The sequence below is a fragment of the Erythrolamprus reginae genome, chromosome 3 (assembly GCF_031021105.1).
Source record: "Erythrolamprus reginae isolate rEryReg1 chromosome 3, rEryReg1.hap1, whole genome shotgun sequence".
Classification (NCBI taxonomy): Eukaryota; Metazoa; Chordata; class Lepidosauria; order Squamata; family Dipsadidae; genus Erythrolamprus; species Erythrolamprus reginae.
In genome coordinates, this window is record NC_091952.1 from 172,615,195 (window position 1) to 172,639,518 (window position 24,324).

A 24,324-nucleotide genomic window follows, 5' to 3' on the forward strand; every position below is an offset into this window, starting at 1 on the left:
ATAGGTTTGCCATCACCGATATAGGGTTACCAGTGTTGCAGAACCCTAGCTAGCATTGGATGAAGTTGGGTGTCCCACTAAGTCCAGAAAAGGCTGAGAGGAATTTCAGATAGCGGGGTCTAGGAGAAGAGCCTACCCCACCCCCCTTTGGGACTTTGATGCTAAAAGTGAAATGCACCCACATCCTCTTGGACTTCTGGAAGGGTCTCCAAACTTGGCTGGACTCTAGTGGGGGAACTTTACACTGGAGGTGGATGTTGGACTAAGGGAAGAGCTCACTTCTGTACTGTCCATGTACCTAGTACCTGGTTTGATCTAATTCTTGTTGATCTTAATGTTTTTATATTCATTCATTCATTCATTTCTATGGTCACTCACCTCAGTCAATGACTGTACATGGGACTGTCCTTGAAGACAACTCAGAAGCTACAATTCATTCAGAATGCAGCGGTATGAATAATTCTGTCCACATAATACCATTTCTTGGCCAACAATGCTACCAATAGGCTTCCTGGTGCAATGCAAAATGCATATAAAGCCGTATGTTCCAGACTATTTACGGGACCGTATTCTGCCGTATAGCTGACTGATAAGCAACTGATAAGGGCCCACAGGGTTGGCTTTCTCCAGGTCCTGTCAGCTAGACAATGTCGGTTGATGGGGCCGTGTGGGAGGGCCTTCTCTGTGGCGGCTCCTGCTCTCTGGAAACAACTGCCCCCGGAAGCCCGTACTGCCCCCACCCAACTAGCCTTCTGGAAAACCATTAAAACCTGGCTCTACCAGCAGTCCTGGGGCCGTTGAGTATACCACCCAGATCCAGCCGAAAGTGCAAATGATTTTTTAGAAACATAGAAATATAAAAGTCTGACGGCAGAAAAAGACCTCATGGTCCATCTACTCTGCCCTTATACTATTTCCTGTGTTTTAGCTTAGGATGGATATATGTTTATCCCAGGCATGTTTAAATTCAGTTACTGTGGATTTACCAACCACGTCTGCTGGAAGTTTGTTCCAAGGATCTACTACTCTTTCAGTGAAATAATATTTCCTCACGTTGCTTTTGATCTTTCCCCCAACTAACTTCAGATTGTGTCCCCTTGTTCTTGTGTTCACTTTCCTATTAAAAACACTTCCCTCCTGGACCTTATTTAACCCTTTAACATATTTAAATGTTTCAATCATGTCCCCCCTTTTCCTGCTGTCCTCCTGACTATACAGATTGAGTTCATTAAGTCTTTCCTGATACGTTTTATGCTTAAGACCTTCCACCATTCTTGTAGGCCGTCTTTGGACCCGTTCAATTTTGTCAATATCTTTTTGTAGGTGAGTTCTCCAGAACTGAACACAGTATTCCAAATGTGGTCTCACCAGTGCTCTATATAAGGGGATCACAATCTCCCTTTTCCTGCTTGTTATACCTCTAACTATGCAGCCAAGCATCCTACTTGCTTTTCCTACCGCCCGACCACACTGCTCACCCATTTTGAGACTGTCAGAAATCACTACACCTAAATTCTTTTCTTCTGAAGTTTTTGATAACACAGAACTGCCAATGCAATACTCAGATTGAGGATTCCTTTTCCCTAAGTGCATTATTTTACAATGAATTTTTTTTAATTTTTCTATGGGATTTTAATTGTTGTTATACTGCTTTTATATATGCTGTATGCCGCCCAGAGTCCGGAAGGAGTTGAGTGGCTTATAAATTAAATAAAATTAATTATGTGGCCAGGTTATTAGCAGGATGTACCTCTTTCCCAGGCTATCTGCTTACCCCACGTGCTCCAACAGGGTGCATGGTGGTCCCTATCTTATGAAATTAACTTCCTCCTGACCTTCAGTTGACTGTGATCATGACAGTCTTTAAAATGCCTTGGCTCTTTGGATCATGATATGTTGGTATTCTCACTGGATGATGGTGCATTGGCTCACCATTATATTACTTTATACTTTAAATATTTTATACTGTACTTAGTTTTATTGAAGCTGGGCAGCCATACACATTTTGAACAAATATATACAATTCAAAACCTTTGGATGGAACATTTAATGTGAATATAGAATCACAAATCGGTGACTAAATGTGGTAAAAGTCTATGGAAGAGGTAAACCATGCACAGGACTATATTAAAATGCATGGTATATGGTTCAACAACATTATTATTATTATTATTATTATTATTATTATTATTATTATTATTATTATTACTACTACTACTACTACTACTAATTAGATTTGTATGCTGCCCCTCTCCGAAGACTCGGGGCGGCTCACAACAGTAATAAGAAACAGTGTAACAATGGGACAAATCTAATAATAAAAAATATATAAAAACCCCAACAATTAAAAACCATACAGCACATACATACCAAACATGAAATATAAAAAGCCTGGGGGAGATGTCTTAGTTCCCCCATGCCTGGCGATACAGGTGGGTCTTGAGTAACTTGCGAAAGACAAGGAGGGTGGGGGCCATTCTAATCTCCGAGGGGAGGTGGTTCCAGAGGGCTGGGGCCGCCACAGAGAAGGCTCTTCCCCTGGGGCCTGCCAAACAACATTGTTTGGTCGACGGGACCCAGAGAAGGCCAACTCTGTGGGACCATATCGGCCACTGGGATTCGTGTGGTAGAAGGCAGTTCCGGAGGTATTCTGGTCCAATGCCATGTAGGGCTTTAAAGGTCATTACCAACACTTTGAATTGTGACCGGAAACTGAACGGCAGCCAGTGCAGACCACAGAGTGTTGTAGAAATGTAGGCGAATCTGGGAAGCCCCACGATAGCTCTCACAGCTGTATTCTGCACGATCTGAAGTTTCCGAACACTTTTCAAAGGTAGCCCCATGTAGAGAGTGTTGCAGTAATCGAACCTCGAGGTGATGAGGGCATGAGCGACTGTGAGCAATGACTCCCTGTCCAAGTAGGGCCGCAACTGGTGCACCAGGCGGACCTGGGCAAACGCTCTCCTCGCCACAGCCGAAAGATGGTGTTCCAATGTCAGCTGTGGATCGAGAGGACGCCCAAGTTGCGGACCCTCTGTGAGGGGGTCAATAATTCCCCCCCCCAGGGTAATGGACGGACAGATGAAATTGTCCTTGGGAGGCAAAACCTACAGCCACTCCGTCTTGTCTGGATTGAGTTTGAGCTTGTTGACACCCATCCAGACCCCAAAAGCCTCCAGGCACCGGCACATCACTTCCACTGCTTCGACTATGGAGTTCAATAGGAAAAAGTAATGTTCCCTTAGTTTTTGGAATGTATTTGGAAATGACAATGTGTGTGTGCTTTCATACACAGGGCATTGATGTATTCTTGGCTGACAATCCAAATGATCTTCAGAGAATTTATTTATTTTATTTATTCTATTTTGTTTATGCTGCCTTTCTCCTTAGACTCAGGGTGGCTTACAACATGTTAGCAATAGCACCTTTTTTTTAACAGAGCCAGCATATTGCCCCCACAATTCAGGTCCTCATTTTACCCACCTTGGAAGGATGGAAGGCTGAGTCAACCTTGAGCCGGTGATGAGATTTGAACCGCTAACCTGCAGCTCTAGCAGGTCAGAATGACAGATTCTATGATGTAATGCATGGGTGTCAAACTCAAGGTCCGCGGGCCAGATCCGGCCTGCAGGGAGTTTAGATCTAAGTCCCAGGACTACCCTGGAAACAGCAGAGGACCAGCCCACAGTCCTCCCGAGTTCCATTTTCACTGGCAGAGCACTGCAGGATGCCATCAGGGCTGAGAACAGAGCCTAGTAGGGGTGCCCGCAACACGATTGATGTCGGGCTGGCCACGCCCACCCCAGTCACACCCACCCATTACCCGAGGTCAAACACAATCCTGATGCAGCCCTCAATGAAATTGAGTTTGACATCCCTGATATAATGAGAAGCATAGAAACATAGAAGACTGACGGCAGAAAAAGACCTCATGGTCCATCTAGTCTACCCTTATACTATTTCCTGTATTTTATCTTACAATGGATATATGTTTATCCCAGGCATGTTTAAATTCAGTTACTGTGGATTTATCTACCACGTCTGCTGGAAGTTTGTTCCAAGGATCTACTACTCTTTCAGTAAAATAATATTTTCTCACGTTGCTTTTGATCTTTCCCCCAACTAACTTCAGATTGTGTCCCCTTGTTCTTGTGTTCACTTTGGATTTGAACGTATTTTTTTCTCTTTTAGGATGGTGTTATGTCCAGAGGACAGTTAGGCCTTGTACCCGCCCCATATTCTTTGGGCGGGAAAATGATATAATTCGCAGACTTAATCATATCCAAGACAATCTCCAGCCTTTGCAGAATACTTGGAATATTCGCTTCTGTTTGACCACATAACATTTTCTCTATCACAATTATTGGCAACCTCTAAAATCGGTGACATATTATCACACCTTATTTTTTTAAAAAACCACCCTGAAGCTTTTATTGAATATATTCCACTGAGAAAAGCAGTCAAACATGAAACTTCATCTTAGTATACAATAAAACATTTCTGCCAGTAGTATTTGGGGGGAATTTTCGACATTATTATAGCACAGTAGCCATTATTAATTCTGTCTTAATCTTTAAATATATTCTGTACATTCCAACATACTTTCAATAGCCCTGCAGTGTTGAAGTATTAAAAAAATTAAAGAAACAGCCAACAGCTTCTCTGAGACAAACACCAGGGAAATAAACACTGCAACGTTATCTGTAATATTTTTCCATCAGTCCATTCAAGCAGACGTTCGAGAGGAATCTCTTTTAATAATCATTTCTAAAAGAAGATATACGAGCGAGAGCAGCAAACATGCATACCATCAGGGCCTGGTTTAATTTGGGTGCAACGTTTTCTCACTGTTGAAGAACAGAGCTGCTCTTTTAAACAGGCCTCTTTTGCTGCTGCGGGCCTGGCTGTAGTAAAACCACAACTCCCGTTGAGTACAAGACGGTCCTCGGGGTACACATCCCCCCCCCACCCCTTTAGAAAAACCCTACATAATTTGAAAAGTGCAGCTGTGCAGGCGGCCTGAAGAATAGGAATCTGCAGAAATAGTATTGCGCCATGAGATTGCGGCCTGCTGTTTTCACACCTCAAAAGAAGAGTAGGCCCTTCACATAAGAAAGGCAAGATCAACCATGAGTATAACAAATTTCATGTTCTGGAGTCCCATTCCTCAAATATTTAAAGGCAGGTGTGTTATAACAACCCAAATAGCCCCTGTGCCTTCCCCTCAATTATTCCTGTCCAAGCAATCCTTTTTCAGCACGTGCAGAAAGGTGTGAGCACAAGTTACCCTGCTTAGTTGTGATTATATCCTGAACGTTACAATAAAGGATCGGCAGTCACCGAAGCAACAATATCATTCCACGGCCTTCCAGGCATATTTGTAAGGATCTGCTGCATGGAGTCTGTGCTTTTGCAAAAGGGCCTCGGCGTCTTGTTTGTCTTGCAAAGGGTTTTCGCCATACTTTGCTATCAGCCAATCTCGGAACTGGAAAGAGGGAAACACAAGAGGCAATTGAGGAAGGTTGAAAGGAAACTGGGTAAGGACAGTTTACATCAGAGGTCTTCAAACTTGGCAATTTTAAGACTTGTGGACTTCAACTCCCATAATTCTCCAGCCAGTATAGCTGGCTAGAGAATTCTGGGAGTTGAAGTCCATAAGTCTTAAAGTTGCCAAGTTTGGGGACCCCTGGTTTACATATTCAATTTTGTCTAAACTTTGAGAGAAAATACTCAAGTTGGTCCAATTATATAGATAAATGTTAATAATATAACACAAATACAAATACAATAATACAATGCACTGACTGCCAATTAGTCTCCAAACACAATTCAAAGTGTTGGTTATGACCTATAAAGGCCTACATGGCATGGGACCAAATTACTTACAGGACCGCCTTTTGCCCCATACATCCCAGTGGCCAGTCACGTCCCACAGAGTTGGCCTTCTCCAGGTCCCGTCAGCCCGACAATGTCATCTGGTGTGGCCTAGGGGAAGAGCCTACTCTGTGGCGGCCCCAGCCCTATGGAACAAGCTCCTCCCAAAGATCCATATTGCCCCCACTCTCCCTGCCTTTAGTACAGTTTTAAAGTCGCAGGCTTGGGGCCACTGAAATTTTACTATCTTGCCCTGCCCAATGAATGCCCTGTACGATGTATGATGTTTAATTTTTATTTATGGGGATTTTTAGATTGTAATTTTACAAGGCACTTAGAAAATATGACATCACTTGCAGTGGAGTTCATCTTATACAGGCACACTGGGCTTCACTTTATAAAGGTAGTCCTCAACCTACGACTGCGACTCAGCCCAAAATTTATGTCACTAAGCGAGACAATTGTTACCTGAGTTTTGTCCCATCTTACAACTTGTCTTGCCACGGTTGTTAAGTAAATCAGTTAACAAAGTTAAGAGAATCTGGCTTTCCCATTGATTTTGTGCTTGGCAGAAGATAGCAAAAAGTAATCACATGCCCCTGGGACACAGCAATCATCATTAATACATGCCAGTGAATTTTTGATCTCAAGATCATGGGGATGCCGCAACAGTCATGAGAAAAATGATAAGTCAGGTTTTTTTCAGAGCTGTAACTTTGATTGGTCACTAAATGAATTGTTGCAAGTTGAGAACTACCATATTTTTCGGAGTATAAAACACACCTTTTTCCCCCCTAAAAGAGGGTGGAAATGACGATGCGTCTTATACACTGAATACAACTTTTTTGGCTGTCCTGAAGCTCCACCCCCGGTATCCCATTTTTGAACAGAGGGTCTGGGAAGCCCGCAGAGAGTTCCTGGGTGATGGAGGGTGACAAAAATGGTGCAGTTTTTGCAAAACACGGGCCACTTTTCCCTCGTTTTTTCACCAAAGTGGGGTGGGCAAAGAGTCTGGAAAGCCTAAGAGAGCTCCTGGGACTGGGGGAAGGCAAAAATGTCCCTATTTTTGTCAAAAAATGGGCAAAAATGGACCCTTTTCACAAAAATGGGGGCACTTTTGCCATCCCCAAGCACCCAGGAGTTTTCTGCAAACTTCCCAGACCCATTGCCCACTTAATTTTTGCGAAAAAAATGGGTGAAAAACAGCCTGGGTTTTTTTGCCAAAAAATGGGCCTGTTTTTGCCTTCTAATTAATCCATCTAGCATAACTTCAGGAGGAATTCTGGGAGTTGAGGTCCACTATTCTTAAAGCTATCAAGTTTGAAAACCCCTGGGTTAGGGATTAGGGGTACAAGGGTATTCAAACTTAGCAAGTTTAAGACTTGTGGACCTCAACCCCCATTCCTGAGCTAGCATAATTGGAGGAGGAATTCTTGGAGTTGAAGTCCACAAGTCTTAAAGCTGTCAAGTTTGAAGTTTGTAAAAAAGTGTACATGTTTGTAAAAAGTATACATGTTTGTACAAAGTATTCTGCTACACAATATTTCATTAAATAATATATTACTACACTATTTGGTTCAGAATATTTTTTCCTTGTTTTCCACCTCTAAAATCTAGGTGCATCTTATACTCTGAAAAATACGGTAACTGTAGTTTGTCATCCCATAGAATGATTAATGTTGCGTAGGGATGTAACTATGATTTTGATGCACATAGAATGAAAGTTTGGGGAGTTTTAATACATTCAGGTAAGATACTGAGGGACATTTAGATAGGAAGCACCATGGACAGAAACAGATTTTAAAGTCTTTTCTATACATGATACTTTTCTTCCACAAACATATGTCACTTACCCATATAGTAATCCTATATGCCTACCATCAAAAAACAACTTTTAAGTAAGCAAAGAATCTTCCTTACAGGATTGTTAATCGTGATTATTGTTAGCTGTAAACCTTGAATCAAGTATAAGAACAAATGCCAAACTGAGTCCTCATCAACGCTAAAAATCAAGCTGGCAATTTCTATTCAGCAGCATGAATGCAAAGCTTTTTCTTAATCACGCAGCCACTTCTTCTATATGAAACACTGCCAATTATTTCATTTCTAATTAACGCACGTTTAGCGTACTAAAGATTTTTTTGCTCAAATGTTTTTCAGAGTCAATTTGAGACTATGGCAAAATGAGCTGTGTCATTTATACAAACACAAAAGAAAGTTTAAACATCGAAGATCAGAAGTTGGGCCGAAGTCCTTCATGGAATACTAATACAGTGGTCTCTTGACTTTCGCGGGGTATAGGTTCCAAGACCGCCCGCGAAAGTCAAATTTCCGCGAAGTAGAGACGCTCCCTTCCTTCCTTCCTCCCCCTCCCTCCTCCATTCCTGGTTTTACTTACCCCCAGAACCCACAGGGGCAACGGGGCGGCAAGCTGGGGGCTTTGCTGCGCTCACTGCCGGTGGTCAGGGCAGGGGAAGGGGAAGCTCAAGGCAAGAGGGATCCAGACCAGGACTCGAAGCTGGGATTCCAGGCCGCTCAGCTGGCAGGTCGGACACTACCACTAAGGGAGACGGCTTACATGGGTGGGGGAAGAAGAGGCGGTGGCGGCAGGTGGCAGTAAGTCTCGGCTTCAAGTGGACCATACCAATGCTCCGAGAATTAAAGGGGAGGGATTGGGAGGCTGTGGTGGAAGCGGAGCTTTTATTTAAAGAAGTTGGATGGCTGGTGGGAGGGGAGGAGAGTTAAAACGCACAGTACTGTACATCGGGCGGCCGCAGAAAAACCTGTGGTGTTCAAAAAAACCTGCCGAGTATTTTTTCAAATTAATATTTTTTTTGAAAACCCGTGGTATAGACTTTCGCAAAAGTCGGACCTGCGAAAGTCAAGGGACCACTCTACGAGAAATGCTGTTCTTGGAACCTGAGCACTAGAAATGGTACCAGAGGCATGAAAGAAATTTATAACTAAGTTACAGCTTCTCCCAAGAAAGGATAAAGACATTTTCCCTGTGTGGGGCAACAAGAAAAAAACTTACTGCATATTCAATGATGTTCCAAATCTGTCTAAAAGGTTAAATGAAATCGCATGACATGTCGCACACTGCATATGACTGTGGTCAAATGTCACACAAATCGCAAAGTTCAAAATGACTAGCAACAAGCAAACAGGCAGACAACTTCTGAAAGCATCAACTGAATTGCAGGAAGCTGAGAAGTTTTGCTCATGTTTGCTGCCTTCTGTAGACTTGGCCAACATTTGGCTTTTTTTTTTCTTTTTCTTTGTTATTTTAAGAATGACATTCTCCCGGATTTCACTACTACAAAGCTAGGTTCATACATTGTACTCTGCTTTAGAAGAATGAATAAGTCACAAATGGCTTATCTGACCAAATCAAACCAAACCAAACCAAATCATGCTGTAACATAGAAAGTGAATTTAGCCATTGTGTATAAAGCTGCTTTATATCAAAGCAGTGTATCTTAGTGCGAAATGATACTTACGTACCTTGAGATATACATACAGGGTGCATTCCAAAAGTAATGCAATTATTTTTTTAAAAAGTAATTTATTGAACAGATTTGCACAAACACTTAAAATTCTTCAAAGTACTGTCCTTGGGCCTCTACACATTTTTTCCAGCGACTCTGCCACGACCGGTATGCACCCTGGAAGGCATTTTCAGGAACCTCTCGCAAGGTCTTCATCATGGCTGATTGGATCTCTTCTATGGACAAAAAATGCACCTTGCAACAACGCGCTATGAGTTCCTGGCCAACGCGCTACGAGTTCCTGGCCGAACACCAGGTGCCAATGCTGCCCCACTTCCCCGATAGTCCTGACGTCGCCCCAGCAGACTTCTTTTTGTTCCCAGCCCTGAAATGGAACCCATTTTTCGTCCATAGAAAAGATCCAATCAGCTGTGACAGAGACCTTGAGAGAGGTCCCCGAAGACGCCTTCCAGGGTGCGTACCAGTCATGGCAGAGTCACTGGAAAAAATGTGTAGAGGCCCAAGGACAATACTTTGAAGAATTTTAGGTGTTTGTGCAAATCTGTTCAATAAATTACTTTTTCTAAAAAATAATTGCATTACTTTTGGAAAGCACCCTGTACATACAGTATGCAGGTTATTTTCGAGAAGAAAAGCACATGTCACATAATAGGCATCAGAGATCAGCTAAAACAGCAGCGCCATTCTAGAAATATATTAGTCCTCCCTCGAATACAATGATGTTTTAATAGCTAATAGTTTTATTAATTTCTGTCTGTTGATTTATATCACACCATCCTGCTGACATTTGTGGAAAGGCAGCCCAGAAATAATTGTAATAAGAACACCTACACCTGTGCATAGCCATAGAACAGTTCCAGAAATACATTAGAACCCACCCTCAACCATAAGGTTATTTTAATATCTAATATTTTAATAACTTCTGTCTGATCATATGTATAATATACCATATTTTTCAGAGTATAAGATGCACCTTTTTCTCCCTAAAAGAGGCTGAAAGTTTGGGTGCGTCTTATACTCTGAATATAGCTTTTTTCAAAGCTTTATTTTTTCCCCAGCCCTAACTAGGTGCTAATAATTTTCCCAGCTCTTACCGGCTTGCAAGCTCTTTCATTGTTGCTAAGTACCTAAATTTTGATCACACGACCATGGGGATGCAACAAGGGTCGTAAGTGTGAAAAACGGCCGTAAATCACTTTTTTCTTTGTCACTGTAACACTGAACAGTCACTGAATGCGCCGTTTTAAGTTGTATGGATCAGAGGCGAGATTCAGCAAGTTCTGGCTGATCCTGGAGAACTGGTAGCAGAAATTTTGAGTAGTTCGGAGAATCGGTAAATACCACCTCTGACGGGCCCTGCCTCCATCTATTCTTTTTTTTAAAATATATATTTTTATTGATTTTTTAACAAGGTTAATATACACACAGCATAAAACAGTGCATAGTGGGGGAAAATTGCCCACCACCCCGACACACACACATACCCCACCACCATATCGAGGGTGTTCCTTATATAACCCACTTTAAGCCAAGAGCAAAATATCTAATTACATATTATAGAGTGATTCCAATTTATTTCTTATAGCTTGGTCTCGGATTCTACTCGTCATATATCTTCTTACTTTGTCCCACTGTCCCATCAGTTGTCTCAATTCAGTTCCATTATCCAAATTTATCCTTTTATCCATCATTTCAAATTGAATATGTTCCACCATGTACCTGTACCAATTTTGCATTGTCCATTTTGTCGCATCCTCCCAACCCAAAACTATTACCGCCTGAGCGCTTTCTATTGCTGCTTGTTTTATTTTTCTAAATTCTCCCATCGCATTGCTTTTAACTATTACTGCCATTTCCTTAGTGATTGTCTATTGTATATTTAACATTCTATTTATGTCCTCTTGCACTTTTTGCCACAATTCCTGCACTATGGGGCATTCTAAAATCATATGCATAAACACTCCTTTATCTTAACAGCCGTGCCAACAATTACCCCTAACCTTCTGCTGAAAGTGTGCGAGTTGAACTCTATACTCATCTATTCTCTGCCTCCCAAGTCTCAGCTGATTGGGAGAAAATGGGGATTTTGCAGTAACAAAGGTTACTGGAGTGGGAAGGGAATGGATCTTTCCCCTGCCCTGACCACCAAGCCATGGCCACAGAACCAGAAAAAAAAACTTTGAATCCCATTACTGTGTACGTGTTATAAGTGCAGTGAAGAGCTACCAAATTTTTACTACCATGCTGTGGCCATGGCTTATACAGAATGCCCTGCATTTTCTTTCAACATCTTTCAGTGCAAATTAGGTACTCTGGGCTGGAGCTCCATTTCCAATACTCCACGACGTTTCTCTCCCTCCACCCATCCGGGCAGCAGCCCACCCCTGCATAAGTGACAGGGCTGATTAAATGTTTTTTCCCCGCAGTGAGATCTGTCTATCAGGGCAATCTGGTCTACCTAATTATGGGACAGAGCAGTCTGCTTCTGCTTTCGCCTTTCAGCCCCAATCCAGGAACCTTCACTATTTTAAAACTATTTTTAAGTTGAACTGATATTTATTCATATTTGTGTGGAATTTATTTGTCAGTAAATATAAATTCGACAGGGGTAATGACCAGTAATGGCCAGCCAGAATTTTTACTGCCACACTGTGGGTGTGGCTTATTTTGTGGGTGTGGCTTGATGGTCATGTGAGTGGGTAGGAGTGGCTTGCCGGCCATGTGACCAGGTGGGAGTGGCTTGAAAGACCATCATCGTGCAAGTGAACTGTTAAGTCCTCAACTTACAACCTCACCAATGTCGCTCTCTAGGGTGACAATTTGCTTCGTGTTTCCCGCGCTCTCCTTCCAGGGTTTCCCCCTGCCTCAGGCTGGCTAGCTAGGCAAATGGGTGCCAATCAGCTGTTGAGAAAACAGAGGGGAGGAAATGGGCCCCCAGCAACTCCTGCCGGTGCTAGTCTCCCTGCCGCTTTCCGAGGAGGAGGATGGGAGGGGAGGTTTCAGTTGGAGCTGGGCCCACAGCTTCATTTCTGCTGGTGGAACTGTGTTCCACCCTGTCCTGCCCACCCCTAGTGATGACAAAAGCTCCTCCTGACCACCCCATTAAAGAGAAAAAACCAGCAGTTTCCCTATTTTTCTCTTAAGAGCCATTTTCGTATTAGGATACTGAATTCACAGCAATATTTTTTTGTTTTTGCTAGGAAAGGATGATGTAAGCAACCCTGCTTGTTCTTTAGCTAATACAAACAGAAAATATCTCCCTTTGTGGGACTGAGAAAGACATCTTCTGATGGAGAACACAATTTATTTTTTTTAAAGATCCTTGTTCTGAAATGGCTCAATACAGCTTCAAAGGAAAGCTTGGTCCAACCTCCTTTTCATTGAGAGGGCATCTGAGCGAAGAAAAGCAGCATCATAACTATTAAACATTAGATTTGTTATATGCTGTTTTACTATTGTTGTTAGCCGCCCCGAGTCTGTGGAGAGGGGCGGCATACAAATCTAATAAATAAATAAATTAAATAAATCAGGGCTCTAGAAAGAACTGCGCAAAAATAACCAAAGCCCAACGAATCATTTTAATATGTTTGCACTGGCAGATTAAACAAGATCCCATTGACAATCGCATTATCACACCCACATCCCATCCAGTAGATCAGGGTTACACCATCAAATTTGGGAGTAGGTGGACTCTCCATCTAGTTTTCCTCTTAAGTGTAGTGAAAAATCACAATGTAGGAGGATTGCGCATGTGCCGAATTGCTTTCTAGGCATTTCACCTCTGGCTCCGAACAAAGATAAAATGTAAAGAGTTTTCTCCCTCTTAAAAAGACTATAAATCTTCCTTAGAAAAATATAGGAAGAAACAAGAATCTGTCGGCATCAAAGTGAGTTTGAAGATTTATGATTTCAAGCAAAGACGGAGGCGCTTTCGCTGTAACAAGGAAGTGATAAGTGAGTACAATAAATCTTAAAATGGCGGAGGGAGGGAAAGACCTCTCTAGTCTGGCTAACATTGAGCAGAAGTTAGATAAGCTGCTGGAGATTTGTAGCGGGTTTGAACAGAGATTCAACAAAGTTGAGAATAAAATGGAACAGATGGATTTAGAAGTTAAACAAATTAAAAAGGAAGGGGATTCTTCTGCTGGAAAGATACTGAAAGTTGAGAAACAAGTGATGGATTACGATGGAAAAATAAGACAAATAAATGACAGAATCGCAAATTTGGAGGACAGACAGAGAAGGAGGAATTTGCGTTTACGAGGGTTCAGAATGGATTTGCCCTCTGAATTTAAGTTAACAGAAGCTGTCTGTGCTTGGTTAAATAAACAGGCAGGCGTGCAGGTCAGCGTGGAGGAGCTGTTGCGTGTTCATTGGGCAGCCCCCAGGAGAGACGGCAGACAGAGAGATGTGATCATCGCTTTCCTTAGTGAAAAAAAAGCAGAGATGATTTATAAAACTTTGAAGACTTCTACGAGCCTTAAACAAGACGGAAATGAGATAAGGGTTCTGAGGGATCTTTCCTGGGAAACCCTGAGAGCGAGAGCTGTGTTGAAACCAATTGCAAGCCGGCTATATCAAAGTGGAACCAGATTTAGCTGGGGCTACCCAGTGTCCATCTTGGTGTTCCAGGACAATAAAATGTACAGAGCACGTTCATTGGAGGAGGGAAAGGCTTTACTGGATCAACTGGGGATTAAGTTTGATGAAACTGGAGCACTAGCATATGAAGAAGAAGAGGCTTTTGACGGTCGGAGTACCCCAGATGAGGAGGAAAGACGAAGGGAAGAGCAGCTGAAGGAGTTAAGCGGGCAGGTGGAGGCCATCAGAAAGGAGCAGAGAAAAACACGGGCTCAGCGTGAGAAGAGAGCCAGAAAGTGATGGTGTTTGGTCCCTTGTCTTGTTGTGGGGGGGGGGGGGGGGGGAAAGGAAAAGGAAAAGAATTATTACTATTACTATTACTATTATTGTTGTTATTATTATTATTTTTCTTGGAGATGCCTTGGGATTCCTGTATATCTGTCATTCAGTGGGGGAAGTCTAAGGGGGAGAAAAAGGGGGTTTAAGAATTTAAAATTAAAGAAGAAATTAAAGAAGGAATTATTTAAAGGAGAAAGGAGGGAGGGAGAAATTTTCTCTTTTATAAAATTAAAAAGGGTTGAAAGAGGAGCTAGTTTGAGTGGGAACGCAATCCAGAAAATGTGCCTCAGGTATGGGCAAGGTTTTTTCTTGTCTTCTCCCCTCTCAGTGGGGGGAGCACAGGGGGAGGCACGTTGGGGGGGGGTAATAGGGGTAAAGAAAAGGGAAAAATATAAACCAAGGGCAAAACAAGAGGGGAAAAGGGTGTTTTTGGTATATTATGACGGAGTGTAAGATAATGGTTTTAAATGTGAATGGTTTGGGATCGGATTTGAAACGTTTTAGGATATTAAGGATGGCTAAGCAATATAAGGTGGATATTATGATTTTGACAGAAACACATAAAAGAAGGGGAGGAAGGGATAACTTGATTAATGATAGAAATTGGAAATGGGTGTTTGAGTCAAGAGGAACGCAAAATAGTCGAGGCACAGCGATTCTGATTCATCAGAGGGTTAATTTTGAAGAGGTGGGAATTCAGAAAGACAGAGAAGGAAGGTGGATATTTGTTAAAGGGAAAATAAATCAAAAGAAGTTGACATTAGCAGCAATTTATGCCCCAAATGGGAAAACAAAACAATTTATAATAAATACTAAGAAGAAGTTAGACAATTTTAAGGAGGGCTCAACTTTTTTGGCAGGAGATTTTAATATGCAATTAACAAATGGGAATGCAAATAGCAGGATGTTACATTTAAATAGACTTAATATGGTGGATCTACATGCAGATATTTTAAACAGAGCTACATATTATTCAGCAAGATATCACACATTTAGCTGCATAGACTACATATTAATGAACAGGGGAGGTAATATACAAGTTAAAAAAGTAGACATTAAAAGTATATGGATATCAGATCATGCCCCACTATTGGCAGAATTGGAAATAGGTCAGGAACGAAATCAAAAAATTTGGAGATATAATGCAGTTGTAACTGCTAGGGAACAAGATAAAGAGAAATTGCAAACAGAGTTATCAGAATATTTTAGAATTAATGATGTGGGTGGTATTAAACAATCAATTGTATGGGATGCATGTAAGGCCTTCATGAGGGGACAATGTATATGTATGGAAGCAGATATTAGGAAGAGGTGGGGTAGAGAGAGGGAAAGGAAGATAAGGGAAATAGATTTGATACAAGAGCAGTTAAGAATGACGAAAAGTAGAGATTGGAATAGTTTACTGAAATTGAAAAAGAAACAGTTGATGGTGTATGATGAGATTAAATGGAATAAGATGAGAATGGCGATGCGACAAAAAATACAGAGTTGGGGGACAAGATCAATGCAGCAAATGGCGAGATATCTGAAGAAGAGGAAAGAAAAATCATGTATTTTAGCATTGAGGGACACCAGTGGAGTGGTTAGATATGGTAATGACCAGTTAGAGGAGATAATGAGGAAATATTATGAAGATTTGTATAAAGAGGAGCAAGTGAAGATAGAAGTCCTCAAGGTTGGGAAAATAGTAAGTGAAGAAGACAAACAAATTTTGAATGCAGAAATTACACAAGATGAAATTGCTAGAGTAATTAAAGGGTTAAAACAAGCCAAAGCACCGGGCCCAGATGGGTTTACAGGGGAATTCTATAAAACTTATGTGAATGTTTTGCTGCCGCATTTGGGGAAATTGTTTAATAATATATTGTCAAATCGTGATATCCCGCAGACATGGAAGCTTTCAGAAATTGTTACCATTCCGAAGATGGGTCGAGATTTAAGAGAGCCTGGGTCTTACCGTCCGATCAGTTTGGCAAATCAGGATTATAAAATATTTATGAAAATACTGGCAAATAGATTAGAAAATATTTTACCAAAAATAATTGAAGAGGATCAATATGGATTCGTGAAGGGAAGGAAAATAAGTGAACCAATTAGAAATGTAATGAATGTGATGCACCATGCTACCGCTACTAAAAGGAAATTGGGAATTTTGAAATTAGATGTTTATAAAGCGTTCGATAAAGTTAACCATAGTTACTTATATAAATTATGTAACAAATTAAATATGGGGGAAAAATTTTGTGAAACTATAAAAGAGATTTATAAAGGAAATGAAGCATATATAAGAGTGAATGGACAAAGAACGCAGAGTATTAAAATATTAAACGGCACCAAGCAGGGATGCCCTCTGTCTCCAAAATTATTCGTAATAGCAATAGAGATCTTAGCTAATAAGATAAGACAAGATAACACTTGGGCAGGATATAGAATAGGGGAATTAGAAATGAAAATAAATTTATTTGCAGATGATGCAATTATATTGACCCAGACCCCGATGGAGATGATTAAAGGTATAATAAATATTTTACAAGAGTTTAAGCAGGAATCGGGACTGTCGGTTAATATGGAAAAATCAGAGATTATGTGTTTAAATACAGATCCGAGAGAACAGATAGAAATTAGGAAAGAATCAGGGTTGAAATTAGGACTTAAAAAAATAAAATATTTGGGAATTTGGTTATTAAAAAACCCAGTGAAAATGGAAGAGATTAATTATAGAATAACATGGAGGAAAATGTTGAAACAGATGAGGAGCTGGAAAGATAAAAAGCTAAGGAGACTCTCTAAAATAAGAGCTTTAAAAATGATGATAGCTCCCAAGATGATGTACCTATTTCAGGTGCTGTCGGGGGGGTTATCGGTATGTAAGGTTAAAGAGTGGGACAAAAAATTAAATTATTGGATTGAAGAAGATAAGAGACCAAGAATAAGAAAAAAGTGGTTAATTGCGAATGAAAAAGAGGGGGGATGGGGTGTTCCATGTTTGGAGCTGTATAGGGAAGCTTTTCAAATGGAAAGGTTAATGGAGTTGCAATTAAGTGAAAATAAATGGGCGAAATTGGAAAAACAGATAAACGGGATGAATAATAGAGAATTAATTTTTAGGAAGTGGAATAGGAGAGATATAGGAAAATTAATAGGCCCAATGAAAGGGACTATGGAAATTTGGAAAAAATGGCAAGGGAAAATAGGATTATATAAATCTAAACTGTCATCGCTTTATGTAATAAATAGAGAAAACGAAATTAACTTAAATAGGGTTATAGGAGAGTTGAAGGGAAGAGGGATAACTAAGATAGAACAGTTATACGAGAAGGATGGCAGGCCAAGTAGAAATCGCATAGAATGGTGGTTAGGTAAGGGAAGGTGGCTACAAATAAATGCAATATGTAAATATCTAAATGAAAGGGAGAATAAAGAAGTATTATGGCGGGAGGAGACAGGGTTAGAGAAAATAATAAGAGAAAAAAGTGAGGGGATAAAGGCGCAAGCAACTAATATATACAAACTGCTAGTGCAGTCAGATGGGGACACGATTGATGGATTGACTAAATGGTGGCAAAATGAGATATTAGTAGAGGTACAAGAAATGGAAAATATAGTAGAAGATATAAGGAAAATTAAAAATACAAGAATTAGGGAAATGAGAAGGAAAATATTACATAAGTGGTATTTTACTCCCGTTCAATTTGCACATTTTCAGCAGAATGTTAGGGGGAATTGTTGGCATGGTTGTCAAGATAAAGGAGTGTTTATGCATATGTTTTGGGAATGCCCGATAGTGCAGGAATTTTGGCAAAAAGTGAAAGAGGATATCAATGGAATGTTAAATATACAATGGACAATCACTAAGGAAATGGCAGTACTAGTAAAAAGCAATGCGATGGGAGAATTTAGGGAAATAAAAAAAGCAGCAATAGAAAGTGCTCAGGCAGTAATAGTTTTGGGTTGGAAGGATGCGACAAAATGGACAATGCAAAATTGGTATAGGTACATGGTGGATCATATTCAATTTGAAATTATGGAAAAAAGGATAAATTTGGATAATGAAACTGATTTGGGACAGCTGATGGGACGGTGGGACAAGGTAAGACGATATATGACGAGCAGAATCCGAGACCAAGCTACAAGAAATAAACTAGAATCACTCTATAATATGTAGACAGATATATTGCTCTTGGGTTAAGTGGATTAAAAAAGAAATACCCCCAATTTGGTGGTGGGGAATGTGTGTATGTCGGGGTGATGGGCACAATTCACATTTCACTATGCACTGTTTTATGTTGTGTGATTTTAAATTGTTAAAAATCAATAAATAAAATATTAAAAAAAAAAATCACAATGTAGTAGTAATTGAGGACAAGAGCTGCAATTGAAACTAAGTGAGACTGCAAGATCTTCAAGCTCTGTCTCTCCCCATTGCCATGATGTTTATACCATGATGAGAATAAAGTAGTGTAGAGTAGAGTAGAGTAGAGTAGAATACAACAGAACAGAATATAGAATAGAACAAAGTGGAACAGAATAGAATAACAATAGCATTTAGCACTTAGACATATATACCGTTTCACAGTGCTTTTACAGCCCTCTCTAAACAGTTTACAGAGTCAGCATATTGCCCCCAACAATCTGGGCCCTCATTTTACCGACTTCAGAAGGAAGGAAGGCTGAGTCAACCTAGAACAGAATTAGAATAGAACAGAACAGAATAACAGAGTTGGAAGGAATCTTGGAGGTCTTCAAGTCCAACCCCCTGCTCAAGCAGGGAATCCTATACCATTTCAGACAAATGGTGTCCAATCTCTTCTTAAAAACTTCCAGTGTTGGATCATTCATAACTTCTGGAGGCAAGTTGTTCCACTGATTAATTGTTCCAAGTGTCAGGAAAGTAATTATTCTAACTATCAAGATCACTGAACATGTCTTTAGTATGGGGGAGGCACAGACTGGGCTGGTTAACTCATTATGAATTTGCAGGGACTATATGGCTATGCTAAGGAAATACCTTTTTTTAAAGTCAATGTATTCATGTGAGGGCAAGTGAAGAAATTATCTTATGACACTGAAATTCAGAGAGAGAGGAAGGGGGAGAAGGGAACAGAGGGGGGAGGGAAAGAATTTATATCGACTGATCTTGCTAAAAGAATATTTATGAAATATGATAAAAGCAAGGGTGTTTTATCAACTACAAAATTATTGCAAAGATTAAAAATTAAAGAGGGAAATATCCAGATTGGAAATTCCCTTAATGTCCCTAATCAGTAATATTTCCATTTACTCTGCAATGGGTTACAGTTCTAAAAAGTAAATATTTAGTACTAAAACTGCTCAAACTTACAAATACTAAGCATCAATTTATTAATATTATCAAGCTCCAAGTACAGTATTTAAAATTGTTTCCCCCATATAAATTTTTAATTAATAGTAAAAATATAGAATGGATATTAAAGGATAATATGATTAGTTGGTGTAGAAATTTAAATAGAGAGATAGATCTGAATACCTGGGAAAAGGTTTGGACGCATAACTGGAAAATAACAAAGTCAATTGCTTATAAAGAAAATAAGATCAAGATGTTTTATAGATGGCACTTACCACCAAGTAGAATTTCAAAAATGTACCAAACTAATTCGCCTAATTACTGGAAATGTAAAATAGAAATAGGTAGCTATTATCACTGTTGGTGGACGTGCCCAAAAGCTAAGGAGTACTGGAACATAATAGAAAAATGGCTAAGAGAAATAACTCAATTAGATATTAAGAAAGCACCAGAATTTTTTCTATTGGGCATATCAAATTATAAATATAAAAAAGATATATATTATTTAATAGTTCATATATTAGTAGCAGCTAGGATAGCTTTTGCACAAAAATGGAAAGATAGTGAGATTCCAAAAGAAACAGATATTCTTAAGAAGATTTTAGACTGTGCCGAATTAGATATGATGACGAGACGGTTAAATAATCAAGAAGAATCAGAATTTTATGATATCTGGCAGAAAGTATATATTTGGTGGGAAACAAGGAATAAGAGATAAGCGTGTTGCTATATTATTTTGCATATTTGAATTTAGTATTAGAATTGTATGGTAATTATTAGTATAAATATAAATCTCTTTCATCTCTTTCCCCCCCCATTTTTCTCTTTGTTTTTTCATAAAAACCTTTTCTTTTTCATATATATCTTTATAAATTTTGATACAGACTTAGATTTACATTAAGATTGATATTTCTATTTTATATAACAATATGTATTTTACAGATTTTTTTTTTACTTTTATATGAAGACTTCTACTTTGAGCGGAGCGACTGTAGCTCCATTAAGTGTTATATGTTTTGTTTGTTGTATTTTGTTACTTTGAAAAAAACAATAAAATATATAAAAAATAAAAAATAAATAAAATAAAATAAAATTGTTTTCCCTTATGTTGTGTTAAGATTACAAGTTAATAGTGCAATCCAGACGGTCCAAGATTTGTAATAGCTAAACGTGGCTTGAGTCCCAATATTTTTCACACTTGGATAAAAAACTTGATATGTTGGGAATGAGGATCAGTTAGAGAAGGCTTTACTTCCTGAGAATGCTCAGGAAGATAAATTTATCTCAGCATCTACTGTTGTCCTACTATCGCAGCACCATTGAGAGTGTCCTGACATACGGCATTCTAGCTTGGTATGGGAGCAGCTCTATAGTGAACAAAAAAGCTCTGCAGAGAATTATTAAAACTGCCCAGAACATCACTGGGCTCCAGCTACCCGCCCTGGATGACATCTTCACATCTCGCTGTTCTAGGAAGGTGCATACCATTCTCAAAGACTCTTCTCATCCTGCTTACAATCTCTTGCCTTCTGGCAGAAGATACAGAACAACTAGAACTCAAACCACACGTTTCCTGAATAGTTTTTATCCCAGAGCTATATTCACACTTAACAACGAATTAAAGGGTCACCTTCAGCGAACTGTTGGACAATATTACTCGGTTTGTCATGTAGATGGTTGAGTGGTTCAGGGTGGGGAATTTGTAGTGGGTGGGTCATTTTATTCTATTTTTTATTCTATTTTTAAATTTTATGTATGGTGGGACTGGTCTCTGGGTGTCACACAACTTTCGTTGCCAATGACAATTCGTTGTTTTGACAATGACAATAATATTTTATTATTATTATTATTATTATTATTATTATTATTATTATTATTATTATTATTATATTTATTATTACTATTATTATTATATTTATGAGCTGTGAGCTGCAACAATATTGGTCTGATAGCTAATCCCTTCAGGGTGCTTGATCCAGTAGCCCATTTGGGCACTAGGGAAATAGAACTGGACAGATCCTACATCAAGTATTGTCTATGGTAGAGGTGTAGACTGGATCTGGTGCATGTGGTGCTTAGATCTGGCCTGGAAACAGCAAAGGATCGACCTGCAGTGCCTCTGCCAGCAAAACCAGAGCTTGGGAGGGACTAGTGTGGCTGTCCCAGGCTTCATATTCTGTCGCGACAGCCTCCTGCAGCGCTCTGCCCGACCTCCGTTTTTGCTGATAGAGGGCTGCCTGAGGCTGTTGCGGCAAAAAACAGGGCCCAGGAGCTTGTTTTCACTGACAGAGCGCTTGGGCCACCACAAGCGCCCCCAACACAAGTGACATCATGCTGGCCACACCCACCCTGGCTATGCCACGCCCCACCCTGACCTCCCAAGGTCAAACACAACCCTGATGCAGACGTCAATGAATTCAAGTTTGATACCCCTGGTCTATAAAATTCTCAAATCATCCAGATCACTGTGATCTCCAAAATGCTTTTCCGAAAGGCAACTAGACTTGAAAATATTTCACTTCTCATCCAAAATAAATTCTTCAGTTCTGAGAAGTGAAACGTTTTAAAGGGGAAAAAAACCCCCCAAGAAAGTCCAGCTATCTTTTGGAAAAGTACCTCTGGGACACATGAAAATTAAACTAAAGCAGGTACCAAGTCATATGAGCCACCAGCAGCAGCTGTTTTATGGTGCTTATATTCCATCCGTCATCCAAACCTTGGCATTTGCTGGCATAGTGCTCTACACACACAAAAAGTAAATACCAATTTCTCCAAAATTCTGAAGATTGGGTTCAGAATGTCATGAACAACAGACCTTATTCAAAGTAATAATAGTGTGGGCACATCACCCACCCACCCCAATCTATAAAGGTTATTGGCATCTTTACAAGATAAACCACTCCATGAAAGGCCATCGCTTGTCTGGATGGAAGTAGGGGTCTTGTGAATGAAATCAGCATTCTACATTAAGAAAAGCTCACAGCAGGCCTGGGAACCATGAGTGACAGTTTTGCTCCGGTCATTGCATGAAAGTGGAATGATTGATTGTTTTATTGTGGGTTTTGTATTATCTGTAATGTTTTAAATTCTATTTATTGTAATGTTCACAGCCATGAAAATAAATTATGCAGCTCATCAACCAGCTGACAAAATTACTATTTCAGAGCAAACAAAAATAATTATTATAGTAATGAGAGTCGATTCATGGCTTCTAACTCTTCAGAGAGGGGCGGCATATAAATCCAATAAATAAATAAATAAATTAATTAATTAATCTGGAGATGCCAAGGATCCAAGGACTTACCTGGGCCACATCGTTTTTTTCAAAGTTTTCAAGCTGTTGCTGGAAGCCTGTATTCGGACTGGCGTACGATCTCGACACTCGGACAATGGACAATGCATCCTCCCAGCCAAAATCGGTGATGGTCATTATATAGGCCACAACCAAGGTTGCACTCCTGGAAACACCGGCAAGGCTGCATTCCCGTGCCAATACAAGTGAAAAGAGACGCAAGGGGAAAACATGTAATAAACTGAAGAAGCATGGTTAAACTTTCCTGGAGAATAAACAAACCGACACAAGATATGAATGAACTAAGATTGAAAAGAAACTGTAGTGCAGTGACAGAGCACAATGCTTTGTGTGCGGAACATCCTACATTTAATTCTTGGAAATTCCAGATAAGGCTGGAAAAACTCTGCTCTAAAATTGTGGACAGCTGCTGTTAGTCAATACCACCCAAAGACCGAATCAGCAGCAAAATCTATTTACCTTCCCTAATGGTTTGGAAGTTGCACTAATTGCACGTGTGTGTGGTGATTTGCACACACCTTTTCAGTCTCTGCACATGTGCAGAAGGATTTCACTTAACAACTGTGGCAAGAAAGGGCATAAAATGGGCCAAATTCACTTAACAAAAGTTTTACTTAGTGACATAAATTTTGGGCTCAATTGCGGTGGTAAATCGAGGATGACTTATACTGTATATGCATAAATCAGTGGTTCTCAACCTTTCTAATGCTGCAACCCATTAATAGAGTTCCTCATGTTGCAGTGACCGCCAACCATAAGTCTAACGTCAATTCTCCCAACAGAGCTTTAAGATGATTGGCAGGAAGGTCAGAGGGATACCCCCACTGCAAATGCTTGATAGGTCGGATTGTAAAAATATGTTCCCAAGCGCTAGAATAGAAGCTTTATCCCCTAACACCATGGGAAATTTGTCTTTTCCCATGGTCTTAGGTGACCCCTGTGAAACTCCCAAAGGGGTCCCGACCTCCAGGTTGAGAACCAATGCCATAAATAAAAGAATACAATTTTGAAAACCTCTTTTTAAGTACCTACCAGTGGACTAGACAGCCTTCACCTCTAAGCCGACATTCATGGATAAAAGCAATGCTTTCTTTAAAGTGTCTTGCTCTAAAAAAAGGAAAAGAAAGTTTACTTGTGGAATTCAAGAAGTTAAGAGTGGTTTGTGTTGGGACAAATTTAGTGCAACAATGAACATAACCAAATTGACTTGGATAGATTTAAAAAGATATTGCAATGAATATGTGAGTGTATTCCCAAAGTTTCTTGAATGTGCATGTTTGACAGTATCCAAGATATTTTGTTAGTGTTGTGTTGCCAACATCTCTGTTTTCTACACATACGGTATTTTTTGGAGTATGATACACACCGGAGGCACCTTAGAGGCA

At 39.9% G+C, this 24,324-nt stretch overlaps 1 protein-coding gene across 1 annotated transcript in view; it reads right to left on the reverse strand.

Moving 5' to 3' along the window:
• Positions 1-4,403: 4,403 nt before the first annotated feature.
• DUSP22 (dual specificity phosphatase 22) overlaps positions 4,404-24,324 on the reverse strand; it is a 60,311-nt gene continuing 40,390 nt past the window's right edge. Inside the window, exons 5-7 of the mRNA XM_070749097.1 lie at positions 23,972-24,046; positions 22,931-23,102; positions 4,404-5,485 (exon numbers count right to left, since the gene is read on the reverse strand). Of these exons, the coding sequence (XP_070605198.1) occupies positions 5,354-5,485; positions 22,931-23,102; positions 23,972-24,046 (379 nt within the window). The 3' untranslated portion in view covers positions 4,404-5,353. The remainder of the gene's footprint in view (positions 5,486-22,930; positions 23,103-23,971; positions 24,047-24,324) is intronic.